The sequence below is a fragment of the Thalassophryne amazonica genome, chromosome 13 (genome assembly GCF_902500255.1).
Source record: "Thalassophryne amazonica chromosome 13, fThaAma1.1, whole genome shotgun sequence".
In the NCBI taxonomy this organism is placed as follows: Eukaryota; Metazoa; Chordata; class Actinopteri; order Batrachoidiformes; family Batrachoididae; genus Thalassophryne; species Thalassophryne amazonica.
The window spans coordinates 53,218,413-53,243,216 of record NC_047115.1 but is presented as its reverse complement, the minus strand read 5'-3'; the positions used below and the strand labels follow the sequence as shown (position 1 = coordinate 53,243,216).

Sequence of the window (24,804 nt, the reverse complement as noted above, 5' to 3'; positions counted from 1 at the left end):
GTTTGTTTCTCATACAGCAGTGTTAATTAACACGGTAGTTTTTAGTTGCTAACCCAGCATTTGCATTTTAAAAAGATACTCCACCAAATACATTCATTTTGATTCCTGTCTCAAGAAGCAGTAGTGCCATTTTTCAAACATAAATACGATGTTTTTTCCAATGTGACTTATAGTCCAGAAAATATATTACATACAATATGCATACAAACATATATTAAATGAGTCCCAACAAAATATCTGGTCATTACATCCACCAAGGATATAATAAAATCACTGGTGTTTATTTAATTGTCTGTCTGTCTGTTAACAGGATTACGTCTAAAGTACTGTACGGAGTTTGATGAAATTTTCACCACATATACATATCAGACCATAGAAAAATCCATTAAATTTTGGAGGTTATCCAGGTCCGGATTCCGGAGCAAGTTTCACTTTATAGAGCATTTGAAGGATTACTGTTAGCAGGATTACATCAAAACTACTGATCCGGATTGGCGGACGTCATAAAGCTCTGATTGTTCTTGTTTGTGAGGGGACAAACCGCCCCAGTGCATGCTGAAGGTCTTGTTTGTGAGGGTCTGCTGGGAACGACTGGCGGAACCCTCTGTCAGCGAGGTCTTCAACTCCCACCTCCGGGAGAGCTTCTCCCAGATCCCGGTGGAGGTTGGAGACATGGAGTCCGAGTGGATCATGTTCTCCACCTCCATTGTTGATGCGGCCGCTCGTAGCTGTGGTCACAAGGTCTCTGGTGCCTGTCGCAGCGGCAATCCCCGAACCCGGTGGTGGACGCCGGAGTAAGGGATGCCGTCAAGCTGAAGAAGGAGTCCTACTTATCTTTGTTGGTAGGTGGGACCCCGGAGGCAGCTGACAGGTACCGGCAGGCCAAGCATGCCGCAGCCCGTGCGGTCGCAGAGGGAAAAACTCGGGTCTGGGAGGAGTTCGGGGAGGCCATGGAGGAGGACTATCGGTCGGCCTCGAAGAGATTCTGGCAAACCGTCCGGCGCCTCAGGAGGTGGAAGCAGCTCTCCACCAGCACTGTTTACAGTGCGGGTGGGGAGCTGTTGACCCTGACTGGGGATGTTGTCAGGCGGTGGAAGGTATACTTCAAGGATCTCCTCAATCCCATCGTCACATCTTCCGAAGAGGAAGCAGAGACTGGGGACTCAGAGGCGGACCCATCCATTACCCAGGCCGAAGTCACCGAGGTGGTTAGAAAACTCCTCAGTGGCAAGGCTCCTGGGGTGGATGAAATCCGTCCTGAGTACCTTAAGTCTCTGGATGTTGTGGGGCTGTCTTGGCTGACACACCTCTGCAACATCGCGTGGCGATCGGGGACAGTGCCTCTGGATTGGCAGACCGCGTTGGTGGTCCCTCTGTTTAAGAAGGGGGACCGGAGGGTGTGTTCCAACTATAGGGGGATCACACTCCTCAGCCTCCCCGGTAAGGTCTATTCCAGAGTACTGGAGAGGAGAATTCGACCAATGGTCGAATCTCGGATTCAGGAGGACCAGTGTGGTTTTCGTCCTGGTCGTGGCACACTGGACCAGCTCTACACGCTCCATCGGGTGCTCGAGGGTTCACGGGAGTTCGTCCAACCAGTCCACATGTGTTTTGTGGATCTTGTTCAACCGTGTCCCTCGGGGCACCCTGTGGGGGGTGCTCCGGGAGTACGGGGTCCGGGGTCCTTTGCTAAGGGCTAAGTCAAACCTATTTCCAGTGCACGTTGGCCTCCGCCAGGGCTGCCCTTTGTCACCGGTTCTGTTCATTATTTTTATGGACAGAATTTCTAGGCACAGCCAGGGTGTAGAAGGAGTTTGGTTTGGGAACCACAGAATCTCATCTCTGCTGTTTGCGGATGATGTGGTTCTGTTGGCTTCGTCAAATCAGGACCTTCAGCGTGCACTGGGGCGGTTTGCAGCCGAGTGTGAAGCGTCCGGGATGAAAATCAGCACCTCCAAATACGAGGCCATGGTTCTCGACAGGAAAAAGGTGCTTTGCCCTCTTCAGGTCGGTGGAGTATCCTTGCCTCAAGTGGAGGAGTTTAAGTATCTCGGCGTCTTGTTCACGAGTCAATCAATCAATCAGTCAATTTTATTTATATAGCGCCAAATCACAACAAACAGTTGCCCCAAGGCACTTTATATTGTAAGGCAAAAGCCATACAATAATTACAGAAAAACCCCAACGGTCAAAACGACCCCCTGTGAGCAAGCACTTGGCGACAGTGGGAAGGAAGAACTCCCTTTTAACAGGAAGAAACCTCCAGCAGAACCAGGCTCAGGGAGGGGTAGTCTTCTGCTGGGACTGGTTGGGGCTGAGGGGAGAGAATCAAGAAAAAGACATGCTGTGGAAGAGAGCAGAGATCAACTACTAATGATTAAATGCAGAGTGGTGCATACAGAGCACGAGTGAGGGACGGATGGAGCGTGAGATTGATAGACGGATCGGTGCAGCATCTGCAGTGATGCGGTCGCTGTATCGGACCGTCGTGTTGAAGAGAGAGCTGAGTAGGGGGGCAAAGCTCTCGATTTACCGATCGAGCTACGTTCCGATCCTCACCTATGATCATGAGATTTGGCTCATGACCGAAAGAACAAGATTGCGAGTACAAGCGGCCGAGATGAGTTTCCTCCGCAGGGTGGCTGGGCGCTCCCTTAGAGATAGGGTGAGGAGCTCGGTCACTCGGGAGGAGCTCAGAGTCGAGCTGCTGCTCCTCCACATCGAAAGGAGTCAGTTGGGGTGGCTCGGGCATCTTTTCTGGATGCCCCCTGGACGCCTCGCTGGAGAGGTGTTCCGGGCACATCCCGTTGGGAGGAGGCCCTGGGGAAGACCCAGGACACGCTGGAGGGACTACATCTCTCGGCTGGCTTGGGAACGCCTTGGGGTTCCCCCGGAGGAGCTGGGGGAGGTGTGTGTGGATCGGGAGGTCTGGGCGGCTTTGCTTGAGCTGCTGCTCCGCAACCCGACTCTGGATAAAGCGGAAGAAAATGGATGGATGGAAAACAATTAATACTCAAGTGGATACATATGCTGTCACCCAGGTTGAGTTGTTAACAGTATTTGTGTGGATACTTTTGCAGAAAACACAATAATTCAGTGCTTTTCCATCGCACTCACAAATGCTCAGTTGAAATACACTCTGACTTTTTCCACTTGATATTGTTCATATTATAGTTTTTAAGACATTCTTATGTACATTAAACAAATGCTCTCTTATGTCTCAGGACTCTTACAGACAGTTCCAGGTTTTCCTGGAGGATTTCCCTGTTTGTTACATTAGTTTTGCTCTCACAGGCTTCCCATGAGAGACGTAGCCCACAGCATGGGGCTGCCCCCATCTTACATCAAACACGCCATTTATTTTGATGATCCTCAGAGTTTTGTACTCATCATAACACAGAACCATTCCACAGCAGAAAACTTTCTCCTCTGTGTCTTCTTGTAACCTTGAGCTGAATATGTTTGTTGAGATGTTTAAGTTGTTTCATATGTGTTTATTATGGTATGATAAAGCTGTGGATGGTGAAGCACTCAGCAAACAGTTGTTTGCACACTTTCCAATTTCAGGCAGTAAAGTTGGTGAAGTTGGACATCAGTGGCGGCTGTTGGTCTGTCAAAGAGGGGAAGCTCATTGTCAGCTTACATCATAAAATTTTAGAATTTATTTATATGTAAATTCAAATATGTAAAATGGTGATAATGGTCCCTCGTTGCACAAGCATTTCACAATTTATATCTATATTACATACAGTATTTTATGATGGCACAATTGCCAAGTGGTTTGTGCGCTTAGTTTCAGTGCAGAAGGTTCCCGGTTCAAACCCCACCCTGCCACATTTCTCCATGTAATGAGGAGTTGGGTCAGGAAAGGCATCCGACATAAAACTTGTGCCAGAATCAACATACAGGTCCACCTTAGATCTGCTGTGGTGACCCCAACTGAAAACAACAGAGCAGCAAAAGGAACTTACTTTTACAAGAAAATTATCAATGTTTTTAAACAAAAATATCATCAAAAATTTCAAGAAACACATAGAACTTTTATTAATAAACATACATAACAGAGCCTGTTTCCTGACATTGTTCCATGCAAACGTTATTTTACAGATTGGCCAGCAGATGTCACCATATGTAATTGTATCAAAACTTCAAAACACTGAACCACTGCTTCATATTGATTCAGTGTTTCAATACGCTTCGGTTTCTCCGTCACTAATTTTAATTAATAAAATACTTCACCAACCGCTAATTATTACCACATATGCCCAGACAGACTTATAATTATGAATACTTTGATGTTGTGTTGCCAACCAGGATGTTAACTAACGTGCAACAACTTTTAAACACTTACTGAAGAATGAAGCAGAGAGAAACTCACAAGATCTTCTCATATAACGTGTAATCCAGTGAGCTTCTCTGTGCGCCTTTAAAACAGACTGATTTACAGCGCACGCAGAACACTTTGGCATAAATTTAAAAATGCATAAATACGCAAAAATATGCAAACGAATTCTCACATTCCTAGCAGTTAATCAAAACGGGATTCAGCCTTTCGACTGATCATCCAATCATTGTCCAGAACTCCAGCGTCTAGGCCCGCACACAGCTCCATTCACCCCCAGAAAAGCTCACCGTCCGGGGGTGGGACTAAATCGTGGCTTTATCTAATGACCGTCACGTTTTGTGGCAATGAAAAAAAAAAAAACCTTTCCAGGCAGTACCACTGAAGTGAACAGACGCTCAGCTTCTACAGGAAAATGCATTGACCACAGACCGTATGAGAAAAAGATTAGATGAGAAGTGTTGTGGCTGGCGTGCCTGGATGGCTTTTGTTTGTCTTCTGTTTCTGTCTTTTGGTTTTCCTTCCAGGTGGTGCGCATTTGGGACTGAGTGGCTGTGTGGCTGAGTTACCAGGACCTCACCCTGATCACCTGAGGCTGATCAGGTGCGGCTCGTCAGGACTCACAGCTGTGGTGCATCTACACAGATTGGAACATGGTGGCATTTAAGTCTGGAGTACACAGTGTGTATTTGCCAGAGACTCGACCTTGTGACCAGACGGGTGAGATCGTCATCTCGAGAGCCATCTCATCATCAGTGGATGCAGAGAACATCCAGGTTTGATGCATGGTCTGTGAAAGAGGAGAGGGTGAGGTCTCACGCTCGTCAGCACACTTCCTGAGGTACGTTAGGTTTTGTGACTAACATTTGTACAGTCAGTAAATGTGGTGTCCCTCACACCTTATTATATTGAGCTGTTATGTTAGTCGTTTTAATCAGCTTCCACTGCAGTGAGTTTGTGAACAGGGTGTTCCATGCCTGCAGGGTGGGAAGCTGATTAGTAATTAAGCCAGGAAGTGTTTGCTGTTTGTACACCTGTGAGCGGTCTCTCTGTGTGTGGCGTGTGGACTCACATGATGATGTCTTCATTCACAGACTCGGTTTGTCGCGGCCACCTGGGGGGTGACGGCGGGGTCCTTGGGTCCGAACTGGTTCTGGCTCCGGACCGTTAGCGCTGCTGGGAGCGCACCGCAATCCACCACGCCAGACCACGCACTTTTATATTTATCACATCACTGTTATGTTTATTAAACTCTGTTATCCTTTGTACCGTGCTCTGCTTATTTTATACTGGGTCCTTCAAACGCTGGTCGGTTCTCCGGGCTGCGTCCGACACATAACAAGAAGTTAACAAAATAGAGTCAATCGATTTGTGATAAGTAGCTAATTCTGAATGAACTCGTCTTCAAGATGAAAGTGTTCTAACACATTTGTAGTCAATGAAATGATAATAACCTGTACATATTTGACCATTTCATTTTTTGACATTTTGGGGGAAGCTGAGCTTCCCTGTCTTAGAGAAACCGCCTCTGTTGAACATGTACTTGTAGGCCTGTATGCAGAGACTTTATGTAAATATATGCACATACACGAGATGCATTTAAAAACTATTCGACCCTATTTTATCCCACAGAAACAAATGAAGCATGTAAGTAGCTGTTTGGTGGGGAAGTGTAGGGAATGTTCTTGTGCAAGCACAAATTTTTTCCCAAGCGCAGAGCGCATATGTTGCTAACTGTTAGCCTTAGAGAGAACACATGTACTGTGCACCCGTGAGATTCTTATTTGCTATAACATAATGTCACGACTTGAGCAAAGGTATTGCATAAAAGTTTGTCAAAAGCTTGGTGATACCCAAACAGAAACCATTCGAAATGATGCCACAAGCATAACGCAAATAAAATAGTAGTATAACCACTTCAAAAAAGGGTGTACATCAGTGGAGAGTGAAGCACATTCCATGATGAGACATGGGTTCATGGATACGACCGGGAAACCAAATTTGAGTCATCGCAATGGAAATATCCAACATCACTGAGGCCGAAGACAATGAGGCAGGTACACAACAATGTCAAAGTCATGTTGACCATTTTGTTTGACTCCCATGGGGTAATGTATCATGAGTATGCACCAGAAGGCTAAAATGTTAATAAAGAGTATTTTCAGGAGGTCCTATGTAACCTTTGTGATGCTGTATACTGCAAATGACCAGTTAGGTGATTTGGAAACTTTATAATTGTCCAAGTCTCCCTTTTAAAAGACATCTCAATCTCTATGGGACTAACCTGGTTACATAAAGGGTAAATGAATTTTAAAAATTAATCTGTGGATGGAAAAAAGTTAGCAGCTCCATCATGACAATGCACCCGGCCATTCTGCTCAGCTGATTCAGACTTTCCTGGCCAAACACAAAACTCCTGTGATACGTCAGGCTCCCTACTCTCCTGACATGTCTCCCTGTAATTTTCGGGCTGTTCCCCAAGATCACAAGAACACTAAAAGAGACTTGATTTGAGTTACGAGAAGACATCATGCCGAATGGGTTGGCCCAGTTGGACACCTTCCAAAAGAGGCCTTCCAGAAATGCTTCAACAATGGGAGAACCACTGGGAGAAGTGTGTCCCAAAGAGACCACTTTGAATGGGGCTAACTGTGTCTGGTCTGTTGCAAATTTGTTTGCTCAGGGGGTGGGAAAGGTTTAATTTGACTGCCATCTAGTGCCTTTGGGACACTAAATTGAATTGAGATATTTGTACTACAAATATTTAAGGTTGTACAGTTGTACATTTCAACAGGTTTTGTGTTCCTACTGAGAAACAGACAAAATATCCAGTTAAATTTGATTTCATACAAATTTCTGATTCATAATTTCTATATTCTCATAATGCCTTTATCCAAAATTGGAAACAATGTTTTGTTATTGAAATAATATGTAACAATAAATAATATGTAAATAATAACGTAAATAATATGTAACAAGAACAATATTTATATTTTTCTCAACAATTAAGATAATATTTAATTTTTTAAGATTATTTACATATAATTTTTTTCAGATTAATAAAAAATACCTTACTGGTTAATGGATTATTTCCTGTGATTAGCAGGGCATGCACTGGGATACATAGGTCAGTCAGTGAATAGGTCCATAAAATTTCTATCAGTAACTCTATAAAAATACTATTTATTGAGTTCTGATAGATACAGGTATGGAGCAATGAATAGCCTATTCTGGGCCATGATGGCATCTTTTAACAAAATAATTAGCAGATATCGTTTTAAAAAGCAATGTTGCCACAGTGGGACATGTCTTTGCTTGTTCAGGCATGCACATGTGAAATACGGCTTTTGTTTGCATGTAACTGATAAAGATTTGTTGCTAACTGCAGGGTCCTGGTGGACACTAAGGCCACTGCTACTTAAATAATCATTATATGCAACCCTAATACAGATACAAGTAATACAGAGATAAGATCCTTCAGTAAAACCACTTGGCTAAGCAAATATAAGAAATATAAATAATTTCCTTTACTGTCATTGTACTTTCATACAACAAAATTTGTCCTCTGCATTTAACCCATTCTAATGACCGTTAACACAATCCAACCACTAGGAGCAGTGGGCAGCCACAATCTGGCACTTGGGCACCAACTACAGATGTAGAGACGCTGTCTTGGTCAGGGCCCGAGAAAGGAGCAGACCCCAAATAAGCATGTTTTTTGATTATGGGAGGAAACCCACACAGACATGGGGAGAAGATGCAAAGTCCACACAGAAAGGACGGGAAGCGATCCCACGACATTCTTACTATGAGACATCAGTGCCAACCACTGACCCACCTACTTTATTATTAGAAGTTTTTTAGATCAGTTTGTCGAGATCTCTTATCACTTTGACATTGGTCCTTTATTGCGGTTAACCAAATGGGAACAAATTGTAGCCATACCAGACTGCAAACATGTTTTCACCCCATAATACAAGATACATCATGCAGCTGATTTTTCTCTTCTCAAAGGCATAAGGCAGGATTTGATGTGAAAACAAAGGTGTTAAGGTTTATTGATGTGTTCTGCCATGGCAGCATAAATGTTCTATTTTTTTTCCTGAAGGTGATGTGAGAGAAAATGTTCTGAATCCTAAAACAGTTGCTACCAGCACTAATGAAGGTGCTGTATCATAACCTGGACTTGAACACAGGCAGAATGATTCTTCATACAATCTTCTCCATCGTGCTATTTTTTACAACAACAGATCAAACATGGTTTTATTTATTTATTTATTTATTTCTGAACATATCACCAAAGTTACCTTTTGAGAAGTTACCCACTGCGAGTGAACACGGGCTGCTTCATGATCCCTGCACTGATTTCACTGTGAAGGACAAAGTGAATCTGTTCAGAAAGCTGGCTAGTAATTGTTTGGTGTCATTTGTTTTGATGCTGTAAATTTGAACCGCTCTCTGTGTGCGATCCAGCACTTTTATGTGCCGTGTCACCCTGAACCACCTCGGCTGTTTGACAAGAAGCTTTTTCTTCTGTGGATTTATTTAAGCGCTCTCTTTTCCTACACCAGCACGCGTCTCTGCCAACTTAGTACTGATGCTGCTAGCCTGTCCTATTTATTCAACCCCACAATCTATTCACTGGAGTCGATTAATGAGCTTTTTTCTACCTGGAAACTGAAGCCAAGATGTGAAGCCTGTTTTTTGGTACAAAAACTTTAGACACACAACAAAAACACAAACTCAACAATATCTGACTTAGCACGTAGGACACCCGAGGATATTATTAGTAGGGCATCATTACGAAATATGATTTATTGGTATTATTATTCCAGCAACAGCCTGTGTGACCTTCTTGTTAAAATAAAGGGTTTTTTGCACTTTATTAAACATCTGACAGCTGAGTTTGTGGGTAATATATCACATTCCATCTCCAAAGATATGCCGACACATTTATACCAAAATATCAGGGTCATAGCTGTGGACCTGAAGTGGGAGGAGAGGATTTGCAAATGAATTTGGCCCTGGAGGAATGCACACAATCTGTCTGCATCTCCAGTAAGCAGGAGGTGCAGTCAGACAAGGAGGCGTGCAGTGTTTACCAAAAAAAAAAAAAAAAAAAAACAAGAGTGAAACTCTGAGGATTCTAGAGATGAAGTGAATTTTAATTCAGCAGCTGATGCCACTAATAAGAAGCTTCTAAACAGAGACATGAGTGCCACTAACCTTTGGACTGAAGGCTGTCACTTGGAACAGAATCAACTTCTTGTGAGCTCATCACACGACCCTGCATGTCTTCTAGAAATGTGCAGTGGAAATAAAATATGAAAATCAATTACAATCAAGCATTCTTATGGTCATCATCTTGTGCACATGAGAATTAATCTGAACAGTGTCTCTGCCCTGCAGACCATGTGAATCATTTCACCCATTAATAGTTCTGATGGAGCGAACCAGAAGTCAGACATCAGGATAAGGTTGGATACAAACAAGGTCCAGGAAATTTTTATTTATGTCATTTCCTACAATCATAAAATTTCACATTCTTGGAGTGGCTATAAAAAGGCACTGTGAAAGTATCTTCACGGTCAATAGATGTAGAAATGCAACAACTGGAGAAAATCCAAAAACAGTTAAAATATAAGCACAGGCTTTGGTGGGTGGGGAGGTCAGTAGATAGTGTCAGTCTGCCACATGATGGATGGTTAATGGATGCTGGATTGATGATGGATTAGAAGCAGATGTTGTTGATAGTAAGTGAAACAGGCCATACAAAATGTGCTAAATCAGAGAAATAAACTGTTCTCTGATTGTTTAATCGCTGTGACATTCTTGGTGCAACCTAGCAGAAAAAAATTGTGTGTAAATTTAGCTGCATAAGAAAAAGAGGGCAAGGAGATGGTTAAGGGAGGTACCACCCTGTGAGAAGAATGTTTTAAGATGGAAGTTGAAACAGACACTTCTTCACACATATGTATGTGTGGTTTTGAAATGGTGTGTAGATTGAAATGGGCTTGTTTATCAGTTTCTTTCATTTCCAGAGCCTACTAGGTGTGGTGGCCACCAAGGACACTGTTGCTTGCTAAGTCAAAATACGGACTAATTACAGCGCACAACATGTCTGCTCAATAAATTGATGGAATGATGTTCAAAGACTGGGCCAACAATAGCTTCAAAATGCTGGGTTAGGGCTTAGGGACATCTTTTGGTCATAATGATATGTTCTACTTGATAGGGTTTGCCACAACATATTGCTGTCATACTGATATTGGTCAAGTAATTTGTAGCACACATACTGTACAAGCCACACCTTTTTTCCTGTATTATTAGCTATTTAATTTGGAATTTTTGGCATTGTTCTAGTGTAGTTTTTATTATTGGCATTTGTTCTTTTATCATTAGGGCAGCCGATCTGCTCTGTGTAAGCCTGATCCTGTCAGATCTAAGCAGTGCAGGACGTGGTTAGTACTTGGATGGGAGACCTCTTTGGAACACCAGAGGCTGTGTGTTTCTCCAGGTGACACTGGAGTTGCGTCAGGAAGGGCATTCAGCGTAAAACTTGTGCCAGCTACCAATGCGGATCTGGTTGTATCCGCTGTGGCAACCCCGAACACACAAAAACGGGAGCAGCCGAATGGACAAGAGTTCTTTTATCATTAGGGTTTACTGTGTTTTGTTTTGTTGATTCCAGGTAAAGTCCTATATAAAGAGTCATTATGACTATTATTAACAACAAATGTGCAATTTTTCGCTATACAAGTCACAAGTTGCAGGACTTCCCAAAACGTGACTTACAATCTGGAAACTATGGTACTATAAAATTAAAACTAATTTCTTTTGGCTTCTCCAGTAAAGAATATTACAAACATTACTAGCATGTTGCCTGTGGGGATCCACAGACTCTAGATTGGGTAGTGTTTATAAAATAGGTAGGTGACATTTTTCAATGTAATTATGAACACCCATTGCTCACGGTTGTTACGTAATATCTGTAGTTTCTCCAAAAATATTAGTCCTATCAATGGCGGTGTTCATCCTTCACCCAAAATATATAAGCATACCAAACGGCAAATGTCAGCTCTCCCCAGTTTGTCTGTGAATGAAGTTATGCACACACACATGAACACACGCACACAGAGGGCACTTGGCTTTAAATATATAGATGATTTACTGCCCCCTGCTGGAATGGCGTGTGAGTCCAGAATTTAATCATCAACGTCCATTGTTTACTGTTGTTACATTCTTCTTCTTCTTTGTCTTTTGGCTGCTCCCGTTAGGGGTCGCCACAGCAGATCAATCGTTTCCATCTCACCCTGTCCTCTGTATCTTCCTCTGTCACACCAACCACCTGCATGTCCTCCTTCAGCGCATCCATAAACCTCCTCTTTTGCCTCCCTCTTCTCATCCTGCCTGGTGGCTCCATCCTCAGCATCCTTTTCCTTATATACCCTGGGTCCCTCCTCTGCACATGTCCAAACCATCTCAATCTCGCCTCTCTGACTTTGTCTCCAAACCGTCCCACCTGAGCTGTCCCTCTGATATGTTCATTCCTAATCTTGTCCATTCTCATCACTCCCAAAGAGAATCTCAACATCTTCAGCTCTGCCACCTCCAGCTCTGCCTCCTGTCTTTTTGTTAGCGCCACCGTCTCTAAACCGTACAACATAGCTGGTCTCACTACTGTCTCTTGCTGATATTCTTCGGTCACAAATCACTCCTGCCACCTTTCTCCACCCACTCCACCCTGCCTGCACTCTCTTCTTCACCTCTCTACCACACTCTCCATTACTTTGAACAGCTGACCCCAAATATTTAAACTCATCTACTTTCACCACTTCTACTCCTTGTAACTGCACTATTCCACTGGGCTCCCTCCCATTCACACACATGTACTCAGTCTTGCTTCTACTGACTTTCATTCCCCTTCTCTCCAAAGCATATCTCCACCTCTCTAGACTAGACTCAACTTGCTCTCTACTCTCACTACAGATCACACTGACATCTGCAAACATCATAGTCCATGGGGACTCCTGTCTGATCTCATCCGTCAACCTGTCCATCACCACTGTGAACAAGAAAGGACTCAGAGTTGATCCTTGGTGTAATCCCACCTCCACCTTGAATGAGTCTGTCATTCCTACTTTGCATCTCATCGCTGTCACACTATTCTTGTACATGTCCTGCACTACCCTAACATACTTCTCTTCCACTCCAGACTTCCTCATACAATACCACAGCTCTTCTCTTGGTACCCAATCATAAGCTTTTTCTAAGTCCACAAACACACAATGTAACTCTTTCAGGCCTTCTCTGTACTTCTCCAACAGTATTCTCAGAGCAAACACTGCATCTGTAGTGCTCTTTCTCAGCATGAAACCATATTGCTGCTCACAGATCTTCACCTGTTTTCTAAGCCAACATTGCAAAAATATTAGTCCTGTTAACTTTCCATTTACGTGGCGTTCATTCCAAAAATACATACAAAACAGTAAATGTCGACTCTCTGCAGTTTCTCCATGATCGAAGCCATACACACAAACACACACACAAAGGCCACTTAGCTTTTAACATATAGATTGATTAAACAATAATAGATATAAATGTTTGCAATTTATTGCATTATCAGAGTAGTTTAATGTGCATTAAACTATTTTGTACTTTATTGGGTATTGAGACTCATAATTTCACTGGTACTGGCACTGACTACTAAATTTCTGATATTGTGACAACCCTCCAAATTACACTAAAATTGATTTGTGCAGGGATATTCAGCTTTTTCAAAATCTCATCCTGTTCCATTTTTCTGCGGCAAAATACAACACTAATACACAGGAAAGAGAATATTAATGTAACCATGGTCGTTTTCATCAAAGCACACTATCTGCTGAACAAGTGGAACATCACTTATCTAATCAGAAAATCTTCCCACAGCTTCACTCTCACATTAACCTCATGTAGCCTCACATTTGAGTTTGTGTCAGGACACCATGTGCTCTTAATGTGTCAGAATTCAGTGTGTCCCAAAAAAGTATATCTTCACCAAAGATCAAAATAAATGAAAAATGGAGAGCGATACATGCAAAATTAATTACAGATGGCTGTCCCTGTGAGGCAGCGTGAAAGCCTCCTCACATCCTACTCCTCTTTTTATCTTCCCCCTTACCTCTGCAGACACACAACTACTTCCTCACTCCCTGAGCAAGCCTTACCGCTTCTCCTTTTGCAACAACAATCAACCAAAACAAAGCGCACCATAAAAATAACCGCTCTCCCCAGGCAGTCCGGCAATGATGTAAACAAGTGCAACTGCTCGGGCATGATACGAGAACGTGCAAGATCCAAAATCCCAGACTGTTTCAGGGTTGTGTGTTTGCGCCGCAGTGAGTCTGTGGTCAGTGTCATTTAAGCTCTTTCATGGTTGGAAAGGCGGCTTTGGATACTCGGCACCAGGCTGTGGAGTTTCTTTGAAGATGTGAAACAGCTAAAGGTGTCAGAATACTTCAAATGGAGCAAGACCAGTAAAATAAAAATAAATAAATAACCAGCACAGGTTGCTGAACACATATGTGCTGTGTTGTTCTGAACAACTCAATTCTTTCAATGTAGATGTGTGTAAGAACAACAGAGTTGGTAGGAAACTAATGGCATCAGCAACCCATAGGACCGGAAACACAGCAACACTACAAAGAGCTGTTAGTGGGATTGGAGAGGAACGCTAACAGCCATGTCAGCTGTCCTTTATTTTTTCCACTTTGCTCCAGATACAGTCAGGTTCATAACTAAATGGAGAGTGACAGTTTTGCAATTTTGCCTCTGTACACCACCACAATAAAATCGAAATCAAATAATTTAGTTGTAGCTGCAGTGTGGATTGATAGCTTTAATTCAATGAGTTGAACAAAAATATTGTAAAGACCATACAGGAATTATGGCCATTTATATTCATAAATTCAGAAAAAAATACAAATAATTGGAGAAAGCAAGTATAAGATGTATTGTTAATACCAGTCATCACTTTTACAACCAGTCAGGGGATGGATACATGAACATTTACATGTCAGTGAATGTGTCTTGGACTTCATTTACATCAATCAATAAGAAGTACAAATAGTATGATACTGTGTGGTAAATCTGACATGAGTAGGCAGTTCTCAAAATCTGAGTAACCCACACAAGGATGAGACAAGTGAGGGAAATCACAGACAAGTGGCAAGTTTCAAATAAATATAGGCTTCTCTGGCTGTGACTGGACAAACTGTATTGTGCAACTTTTGTCTATTGCACTCCCAGTCACAGCTTCATGGTGGAGAAGAACAAAGAAGGACTTTCACACAAGACAACAAATCATATCCACGCTTATCCATGTGTCTAATGGCAAACAAGCAGAAATTTCACATCTTTTTTGGAAAATTCTTCCATGTTCCACTGCATCAAGAATAGTGCTAGGGTCAGAAGATCGATTTGCTAATTTTAAATTGATTCTCATTTTAATTCCCACAGAGCAATACGTACATCCAAAGACTGATTTTTTTCAAAAATAATAAAAGTATATATAAATATGAAAAAATTAAGCTGCAATTGGGCCGTTGCGCTCTTTCCGAGGGTGCGTATTAGCCATTTAAAGATGTTAATCATGACTTCTGGGACTGTTGTTGCGGGCAAGAAAAGACAATCGTCCGCTGTTTAATTCATACAATCATTTTATTTCCGTTCCTCATAATGTGCCATTTCCGTGGAACAGCACACAAAGATTCTCTAGTGTGGACTGTGGGAGCTGCGTTCTCCTGCTGCAGAACTTAGAAGAACTCCCCCCCCCCGCTGCAGGATAATGTTTCTAATAGCCGCGTTCTCCTGCTGCAGAAGTTAGAAGAACTCCCCCCCCCCCCCCCCCCCCCGCTGCAGGACAACTTTTCTAATAGCCGCGTTCTCCTGCTGCAAAACTTAGAAGAACTTCCCCCTGCTGCAGGATAATGTTTCTAATAGCCGCATTCTCCTGCTGCAGCAAGTGGTGTGGGTTCAACTTTTGTCAGGGAGACCGTGACCCAGAAAATTTTTTAATTTATAACTCTCTGAAGCACTACTGCCTGCATTTTGAGGGCCACATTTTGTGAAGTAGTATTAATATGTTGCATAACTAGACAATCATGTAACAGCTCAAAAAAGCAGTTTTAATAACACCCAAATTGATATTGTATCGAATCGAATTAAATCGAATCAAAATAATTGATTCTGAATCTTAAGAATCGGAATTGAATCGATTCTTGAAATTTGAATTGATACCCACCTCTAGTCAAGAAGCTGTATAATTGGTGAGACAAATGTTGCATGATCAACAATTTCTGCAGTCACAACTACAGAACCCTGTAACTTCTTCAGAGTTGTCTGTGCGACTTCGTGGCTTCTATCACTTGGCTCACTCAGTTTTTGAGAACTGCTTACTCCAGGCAGATTTACTATGGAGTACCACAGTGTTACTCAAAATCAACTGACAGGAAAATGTAAGCAAAAACAATCTAACCATCTGTCTTTCTTTTTTGGTTTCTTTTTTCTTTGCACATGGAACTGAGACATTGCTTTATTATATAATTGTTGAATAAAGTTGTTTTACACCAGTTTGAACTCTGCATTGTGTCTCACAGTTAACTGGATGTGTGCTGTGCTTTGTGTCAGAGACACAATCATGTCTACACCAATTTAATTTCAAATGCTTCTTTTTTTGTCGTTAAAAACTGAACTCGGGTTTTGGGGCCCCATCCTTTCTCGAATTTCCATCAATGATCAAAACAAGCCAAAATGCTGAGAATCTCAAGTGATTTCGGACAGCGTCTCCTTCCACCTGAAGCTGAGATGGAGGAACATCGTCGGCCTGTCTCACTCTGTAATTCGACTCCTGTGTGCTGAGAGTGAAGAGGCCATCATTTAGGGGAGGATGTGACTGTGGTGTGGTAAACACATAAACAAGATGGGGAGAGAGAAAAACGGGCCTCTGTCAAGGTTTGGGTGAAGGAGAAGCACAGTCCACAGAGAGCTGATGGGGAAAATAAGAGAAAAACAGCAGACTGAATTGACTCCCTCAGCAGGAAGCTAGACAGCTTACACCAGTGGTTCTCAAAGTCTGGAACAATACCCTGAGGGTCCTTGATGAAGTTTCCTGCCTTCCATTTTGGTATACAAATTACCAGCGTGGTAGCATGATTTGTTTTGGCACTATAGCAATAACCCCACGATTGGTTTCAGTGTGGTAGGTTCCTGGTTCAAACCCCACTCCTGCCACATTTCTCCATGTAATGTGGAATTGCATCAGGAGGGTCATCTGGCATAAAAGTAGCGCCAAATCAACATGCAGATGCACCTCGGATTTGCTGTGGCGACTCCGAGTGAAAACAAGGTAGGGGCCGAAGGGACTTACTTACTACAGCAATAGCCTCAAAATATTTCATGCCCTCATTTTGCACAATAGCACAGTGAAAAGTTTAGATCTCACAGGCGTGACACTGCTCGAACAAGAAAAGACTCTTCAGCAAGGGCAATTGGTACTGAAGCTTAAAGGGTATCTGATCTGCTTTTTTCACTATATTAGAATTGAATCTGTTTATCTTTTAATTATCTATTATAATACCTTCGTTAACCTAAAAAAAAAAAAAAAAAAAAAAATCTAATCACCTAAGCCTTTCAGATGTTCCGGAGGGAAAAAGCCAGCCAAAAACAAAACCCATCAGTAAATCATGAGGGAGTGTGCGCCTACATGTGTGTACATAAACAGAGGCACGGGAAGGAAGCCAGTTAGGTGTAAGTCACCCTCACATGCAGACAAGCAGAAAATTGCATCCCTACCTTCCATTCCATTATTAGACGAGGGGTAGTTAGTGTTTTGTTGGTCAACAGTACTGCAACATAACATTCATGCATGGTACCAAGACGGAAATGGTGGAGCTGGACAGAAATGGCAATGGCAGATTTTCTGAGGGCATCATAAATATAAGATATACAGTTGATCAGCCGGAGCTTTTTTCACTTTCTTCTTGTGTGTCTGCAGCAGTTCTGCTTTTGTGCTACTTTTAATGTTCTCGCCATTCCTGCTCAGTCAGCCCACAGGGGAGGCAGTCCCTCTGGGTCGTCCACATGGCAGCATGGGAACAGTCTCTGCTTAATGTTCCAGACAGAAGCCTGAGGCAAAACACCAGGTTCCCTTTTTTTTTAATTCCAAAGCCACCTCTTGGCCACAGGACATCGCTTTCGTTAATTCAGCTTCTCTAGTTTGACAAGTGGAAGAATAAAAAATCAATAAAGGTGTTGAAGTGGTTTTTCCTGACAATGTCAGTTCTGGAGTTAGAATTTCTTTTGTTCATTTGAACTCTCACACCATGTGAGCGTGTCTGTTGTGAATGTACAGGTCACGGAGCATTGATCGCAGTCCTCTCTCCTCGATGCCCAGCTGCACCCATTCAAACAACTGATGAAATTATTACAGCTTTGGCCTAGTACCTGCTGCAGCTTCATTCACTGAAGAGTGTGATAGAAATGGTTATTTGTATACATATCACAAATGAAAATCCTTCACAGGCTTCATAAACTACTTCTATTGTCCTCAGGTTCATCTGTGGAGCAGGTAATGGTACGTGAGCATGGACTGCATTTCTATGAAGATTTTCTATCTGAAACAGATGGTGAAAGCACTTTACAATGATGTCTCACATTCACCCATACACGTATATATATATACACACACACACACACACACACACACACACACACGCACTGATGTCAGCATGCTTCCATGCAAGGCGCTCAACTGCACACTGGGAGCAACCTGAGGATTAAGGACCTTGCTCAAGGGCCCTGAGTGATTTTCTGGTCTGACAGGGATCATCTGATCCTAAGCCCACTGCTTTAACCTTTACACCCCAGTGGGATTAGGAATTGGGCAATAAATATAGACTTGGGTTTGATTCCCAGTCAAGATACCTGTCTGTGTCCTTGACATGACAATTTACCTGCACTGTCCCAGGTCACCCAACTCTAAATGGATACAAGCCTTGGCTGGGGAAGTAACCTTTCAGACTGGCATCCCATCCAGAAGCAGTTGTAGACTCTCATTCAGTTCACACTATGGATTCCAGGGATAAGCATGGGCCCCAAATGGTCTAAGGACCTGTACAGGACTTACGTCACACCATCTTATTCTAATATCAAGGAAAGGCCTTTGGCTTCTAGAGCTTTCTTTAAGTGTATAGAGAACTGTTGTTTGCTCAACAGCACTTCATCATGAAAGAAAAAACAGGAACACATCAAGGCTAATAGCAGTATGCAGTGAGAAAGCTCCATTCCTTTCAGTACATGAAGGTAGAATTCATTTTTGAATGAAAACTGGGTGGTCAATAAGAGACTTGGACCGCGTCCTCATTTGGACTATGTATATTAAACAAGTATCAAAGAGCCGCTCATTGAACTTTGCATTGACTAATGGTTTTGGGCCTGATATGCCGACTGCACAGATAATTACAGACATCTCCCTGCTGAAGCAAAACAAGAGCGGGTGGACCTCAACAAGTGCCTAACCAAAAGAACTAATGAGCTGGTAAATGTGGAAAGCAGCCCAGTTTCATATGTTAATGTTTGTACTGAAGGGTTGTGTAAATGGCTGAGCTGTATGAGATACTGCTCTCAACACAAAAAACAGTATAGGCTGTTGTGAAGAGAGGGGGTCAACACTTGATAGGCGGCGTTTCCTTTGCTATGAGATGGAACACTGTCTGACAATCTGAGCCAATTAAAAAGCATTGAGCTGTGACCTGCCCACCAGGGGGACGAAAAGAGTAAACACCGTGACCGCCCCTCTCTACTTCTATCCTTGTGAAAGGCAAGAGTCTTCGTTAATATTCTGTCTTTCTTCTCCATAAGAAAAGACCAAGGGGTTGCGGACACTAAACAGCATTGTGATCCCCTATGGGTTTGGGTAACCTTGCAGTAGTTTTTGTGTTGGGGCCAAAGTCCTCTAAAGGGGCTGAAAGGGCCTGAGCTCATTACACATGCCAGGGGCACGCTTGAGAAAATGAGAAATCCCAATGTATTGTGATTTAAAAAGGAACAGGACACCATCTGCTTTGGGGTTAAGTTAAAACAGAGAAAATGGAGATAATTGGAAGGAAAAGAGAGACAAAACATGACAGAAATATGAAGGAAAGGATGCAGAAAATGACCACCAGCACCACCTGCTCTGATAAAACACAGGAAGAAAGGAACTGAATATCAACAGATTGTCTCACTGGGAATGTCACTCACTCCTGATCTGTCTTTTAAGTTTCTTTCTAGTCCTCAATTTCTACATAATAGTGTGCAATAGTCATAACAGCCTGTCAGAAGACACTGTAGAGCTGAAAGGAGCATGTGCATAACTGATTAACTGAAGACATAAGAGAGACACAACACAAAAACAGATGTAGAAGGTAAAAATGCCAGAGACCTCCCCTTTTGTGACCTACATACCTATTAAACCTGCTTTCAGTGGCGGCCTGCTTGCCTCTTATCACTGTGAATTACTTTACCTAATCTTTGGACTCTGTCTGTGCCATTAGTAGGTCTGCTGCAGGAACGTTCCACCTTCTGCATTCAGTACCTGCTGTGATTTACAATCAAAATAGGCATAGACGGCCATCTTGAGGTGGCTAATCTGGACTGAACAGATGGCCTCCGAGCAGTTGTTTAGGATCCATTAGTGGGCCCATAGCATTGGCAAATAGTCTGTAGAATTCTGCATCTTAGCAGCCGAGGCAGGCTGGGATGTCACGGCACTGTGGGCCGCATTTAACAATGGCCTGACGGAGAAGATACGCGATGAGCTGGCGGCTAGCGATGAACCACAGTCGCTGGATGATCTTATTGCACTGTGCATTCAATTGGATAAATGGTTGCAGGAGGTGTTAGCCATCTTTGTCCTCCCTCTCTCCACCTATGTGAGTCCTCTCTCCCTCTCCTGAGGTGGCACTTCCCAGTCCTGTGGCGCCCACTGCCGACATGCCTATGCAGGTTAACATCAGAGGAGAGAGCACCATGCTTACAGGCTGGGGAGTGCATTTATTGTCATGTCATAGGGCATCCTGAGGAATTGCCCTGTTCGAGCAAAACAGGGCACTCACCAGCAGATTCCATGTTGCTGGTGAGCAGTAGTTGTACTTGCCTTTTCCTCTTCCAAGACCAAATCCTGGCCATAATGTAGCTCCATCAGGACCATATTTTGACCTCTGCACTAATTAACTCTGGGGCAGAGGGTAGTGTCCTTGATGAGCATGTCATAACCAAAGATGGGATTCCCCTAGAAGAATTACCTACTCTCCATTGGGGTTAGAGCTCTAGATGACACCACACTAACCACCATCATGTACTGTACCATCCCACTGCACCTCATAACGTCTGAAAATCATCACGAGGAGATACAGATATATGTATTCCCCTCATCCACCCCATAGTTCTCGAACATCCTCGGCTCCTTAAATACAATCTAAATATTGATTAGCTGAACAGGGCAATCACCCAGTGGAGTGAGAGGTGTCTCTCCCACTGTGTGTGATTTGCCATACCAACTAGTAATCCTGGTGTCCCCTCCTCAGATGACACTCCAGTTGATTTGTCTCTGGTTCGATCAGTTTGTCATGATCTCGTCCCAGTTTTCAGTAAGGACAGGGCCCTGTCCCTACCACCTCACTGTCCCTATGACTGTTCCATTGATTTACTTTCTGGGAAGTACACTACAGAACTACTGAAGCAGGTTGTTCAACCTGAATCACCGGGAATGTGAATCAATGGAGAAGTACATTAAGGAGTCCCTGTCCTCTGTTATCATGTAACCATCTTCTTCCCCATTGGGTGCCAGCTTCTTCTTTGTAGTAAAGAAGGATGGTACCCTCCACCCATGGATTAATTACAGGGGGTTAAATAACATCACAATTAAAAACAAGTATCCCATTCCACTTCTCATTTACATATTCAAACCCTTGCATGGCACTTCCAATTTCACCAAATTAGATCTCCGAACACTCCGATCAAGAACACTTATCATTTGGTCTGCATGAGAGAGGGCAATGAATGGAAGACTGCGTTCAAGACCCCCCTAGGCCACTTTGAATATTGGATAATGCCATTCGGGCTTACCAACACTCCTGCAACCTTCCAGACACTAGTCAATGATGTGCTGCATGATTTTCTGGATCGCTTGTTGGTCATTTATTTAGATAACATTCTCATTTTTTTCTAAGATCCGAAGGAACACCAGGTATGTTCTTCAGGTGTTCCAGTAGCTGTGGGAGAACCGGTTGTTCATCAAAGCCAAGAAATGTGCATTCCATTTACACTCCATTTCTTTTACAGGGTTCATCTTTGCATAAAGATCCGTGCAGTAGCTGAATCGCCAACACCACGCTAATGTAGCTTCAATGGTTCCTTGCCAATTTCTATCTTAAATTCATCCATAACTACAGTCAGGTTGCCTTACCACTCACCTCCCTTACCTCACCTAAGACACCATTCAGCTGGACACCCGCAGCCACCCAGGCCTTTCTACATATCAAACGCCTGTTCACTTCTGCACCCTTTCTCATTCAGGAGGACCCTAGCTGCCAGTTCACGGTGGAGGTTGATGCCTCTGAAAGCGGAAATTGGGGCTGTCCTTTCGCAGAGCGGGTCAGATAACATCCCTGTGCATTTTTTTTCTTGCTGCATGTCTTCAGCTGAGGTAAACTATAAAGTAGGTAACCTGGAACTGCTAGCCATCAAAGAGGCCCTGAAGGAGTGGAGACACTGGTCGGAGGGATCCTTACTACCTTTCATTGTATGGACTAACCATAAGAACCTTACTTACATCCAGAAAGCTAAGATGCTCAATACCCATCAAGCCAAATGGGCTTTGTTGTTTGGTTGTTTTAACTTTTTTATCGCTTACAGGCCTGGACCCAAGAACACAAAACCAGATGCATTACCATGACAGTCCTCCTCCGATATGGACTCCGGTACCCCAGACCACATCCTGTCTTCCTCAGTCATCCTGGGGAACCTCACCTGGGACATCAAACAACTTATTCAAGATGCTCAGAGACAACAGCTGGATGCAGGTGGGGGACCCCAGGTCATCTCTTCATCCCACCAACCATCGTCTCCCCAGGTATTGCAGTTCTCTCACTCATCTAAGGTCACATGTCATCCTGGTTTTAGTCACACACTGGACTTCGACAGAAGACATTTTTGGTACTCCATGGCTGTGGATTATTAACCTTTTGTTTTGTCCTGTGCCATTTGTGCAAGAAGTAAATCATCTCACCAACCCACCACTGGTTTCCTTTGTCCTCTTCCAATCATCCATCATCCCTGTTTGGACTGGACATCTGTTTGGATTTTGTTCCTGGTCTTCCACTCTCCAATGAACACACATCCTCACTATCACTGACCGAATCTCTAAGGCCGCACATTTTGTTCCCTTTTTCAAGCTCCCCACAGCCCAATAGACTGCTGACCTCCTAGTCCGTGATGTCTTCCATCTGCATGCCATCCCTCTGGACATGGTCTCATATTGTGGTCCCCAGTTCACATCTCAGGTATGGAGGCTGTTTTGTTCTGCCTTGGGGGCCAAGGTCAGCCTCTCCTCTGGTTTCCATCACCAGTCCAATGGCCAGGCGGAATGGGCTAACCAGGACCTGGAATCTGCTCCACTGTGTCACCGCCAGAGATGCTCCAGCTCGGAATGACCATCTGCCCTGGACCGAGTATGCACACAACTCCCAGGTGAGCACATCCACCGTCCTAATCCCTTTTGAATGCTTACTAGGCTACCAATCACCAAGAGGAGTTGGAGGGGCTGTCCATCCAGGAGCACCTCCAATGTTGCCGCAGCGTCTGGACGCTGGTCATTCCACCTTGCTTGGCTTCAGGGACCAGGCTCATCGCCATGCAGACCATTGGACCATGGCCCCGCTCTATTGTACCGGGGAGGAGGTATGGTTGTCCTTGGCTGATATTCCGCTGCAGGCAGAGTCTCACAAGCTGGCTCTATGGTTTCTGGGACAATTTTGGTGGATCATCTCATCAACCAGCTGGTGGTTCACATGCGCCTTCCGCGTCCCTCTGCATTCATCCAGTGTTCCATGTCTCCTGCCTGTGGCTGGTGTGGACCAGTACATTGTGCCCTTCAGCTGATGCCACCTGGCTTGTGGATGGCCATCTGGCCTGGACTGTGCGGCACCTGCCAGATATGTGCCACTGGGGAGGACTGGGAGGGTTATGGGCCTGGGGGGCGCTCCTGGGTGTCCCTCATCCTGGACTATTCTCTTGCCAGGGATTTCCATCGGGCTCATCTGAACAGTCCGGGTAGTTTGCCTGGCGGGCTCTCTTTGAGGAAGGGTCTTGCTGTGGTCGGGGGAATTGGTCTGGTTGCTTTTTTCCTGTGGTGGATAAGCGGAATCGATAACGGCATTGATATCAATGAAATCTTATCCATACCCATCCCTAATGGTCACAGTCCAAGATAATGAACATGACAGCATCAGCAAACTACTATATGTAGTGCCACTCTTGCTGTGTGATAATTGCAGCTGCTTTTCCCCTACTAACGTCTTGTGCAATGGACAACCCAGTATTTTCTGTCATTACAAGTAATAACAAATGAAGCCGGTTGGATGCACTGGCTAAGGCCAAAGCAGTCACTGATGCCATGAACGCCCGCTAACTGCCCATGCTGTATTTTGAGCATAATAGTATAACAGGAATAAGAGTCACAAAAACACAAGCATTTTAATCCACCCGACTGCTTCTAACGTAGACACCCATTACTAGTTCAGATGGATAGGAATTTTCAACATTTGCTTTATTGTTCAGATGTTGGTAGCTAGCAATTTTGTGTTGTCACAATAACTTCACTAATCTTTTATCATCCTGAGATACACTCAACAAAAATATAAACGCAACACTTTTGGTTTTGCTCCCATCTTGTATGAGATGAACTCAAAGATCTAAAACTTTTTCCACATACACAATATCACCATTTCCCTCAAATATTGTTCACAAACCAGGCTAAATCTGTGATAGTGAGCACTTCTCCTTTGCTGAGATAATCCATCCCACCTCACAGGTGTGCCATACCAATATGCTGATTAGACACCATGATTAGTGCACAGGTGTGCCTTAGACTGTCCACAATAAAAGGCCACTCTGAAAGGTGCAGTTTTATCACACAGCACAATGCCACAGATGTTGCAAGATTTGAGGGAGCGTGCAATTGGCATGCTGACAGCAGGAATGTCAACCAGAGCTGTTGCTCGTGTATTGAATGTTCATTTCTCTACCATAAGCCGTCTACAAAGGCATTTCAGAGAATTTGGCAGTACGTCCAACCAGCCTCACAACCGCAGACCATGTGTAACCACACCAGCCCAGGACCTCCACATCCAGCATGTTCACCTCCAAGATCGTCTGAGACC

The 24,804-nt window shown here is 43.7% G+C and overlaps 1 protein-coding gene across 1 annotated transcript in view; it reads right to left on the bottom strand.

Annotated features, from left to right (window-relative positions):
* Window positions 1-24,804, bottom strand: part of macrod2 (mono-ADP ribosylhydrolase 2) — a 420,587-nt gene that overhangs the window by 2,270 nt on the left and 393,513 nt on the right. Inside the window, exon 11 of the mRNA XM_034184236.1 lies at window positions 9,569-9,640. Coding sequence (XP_034040127.1) covers window positions 9,569-9,640 — 72 coding nt within the window. The remainder of the gene's footprint in view (window positions 1-9,568; window positions 9,641-24,804) is intronic.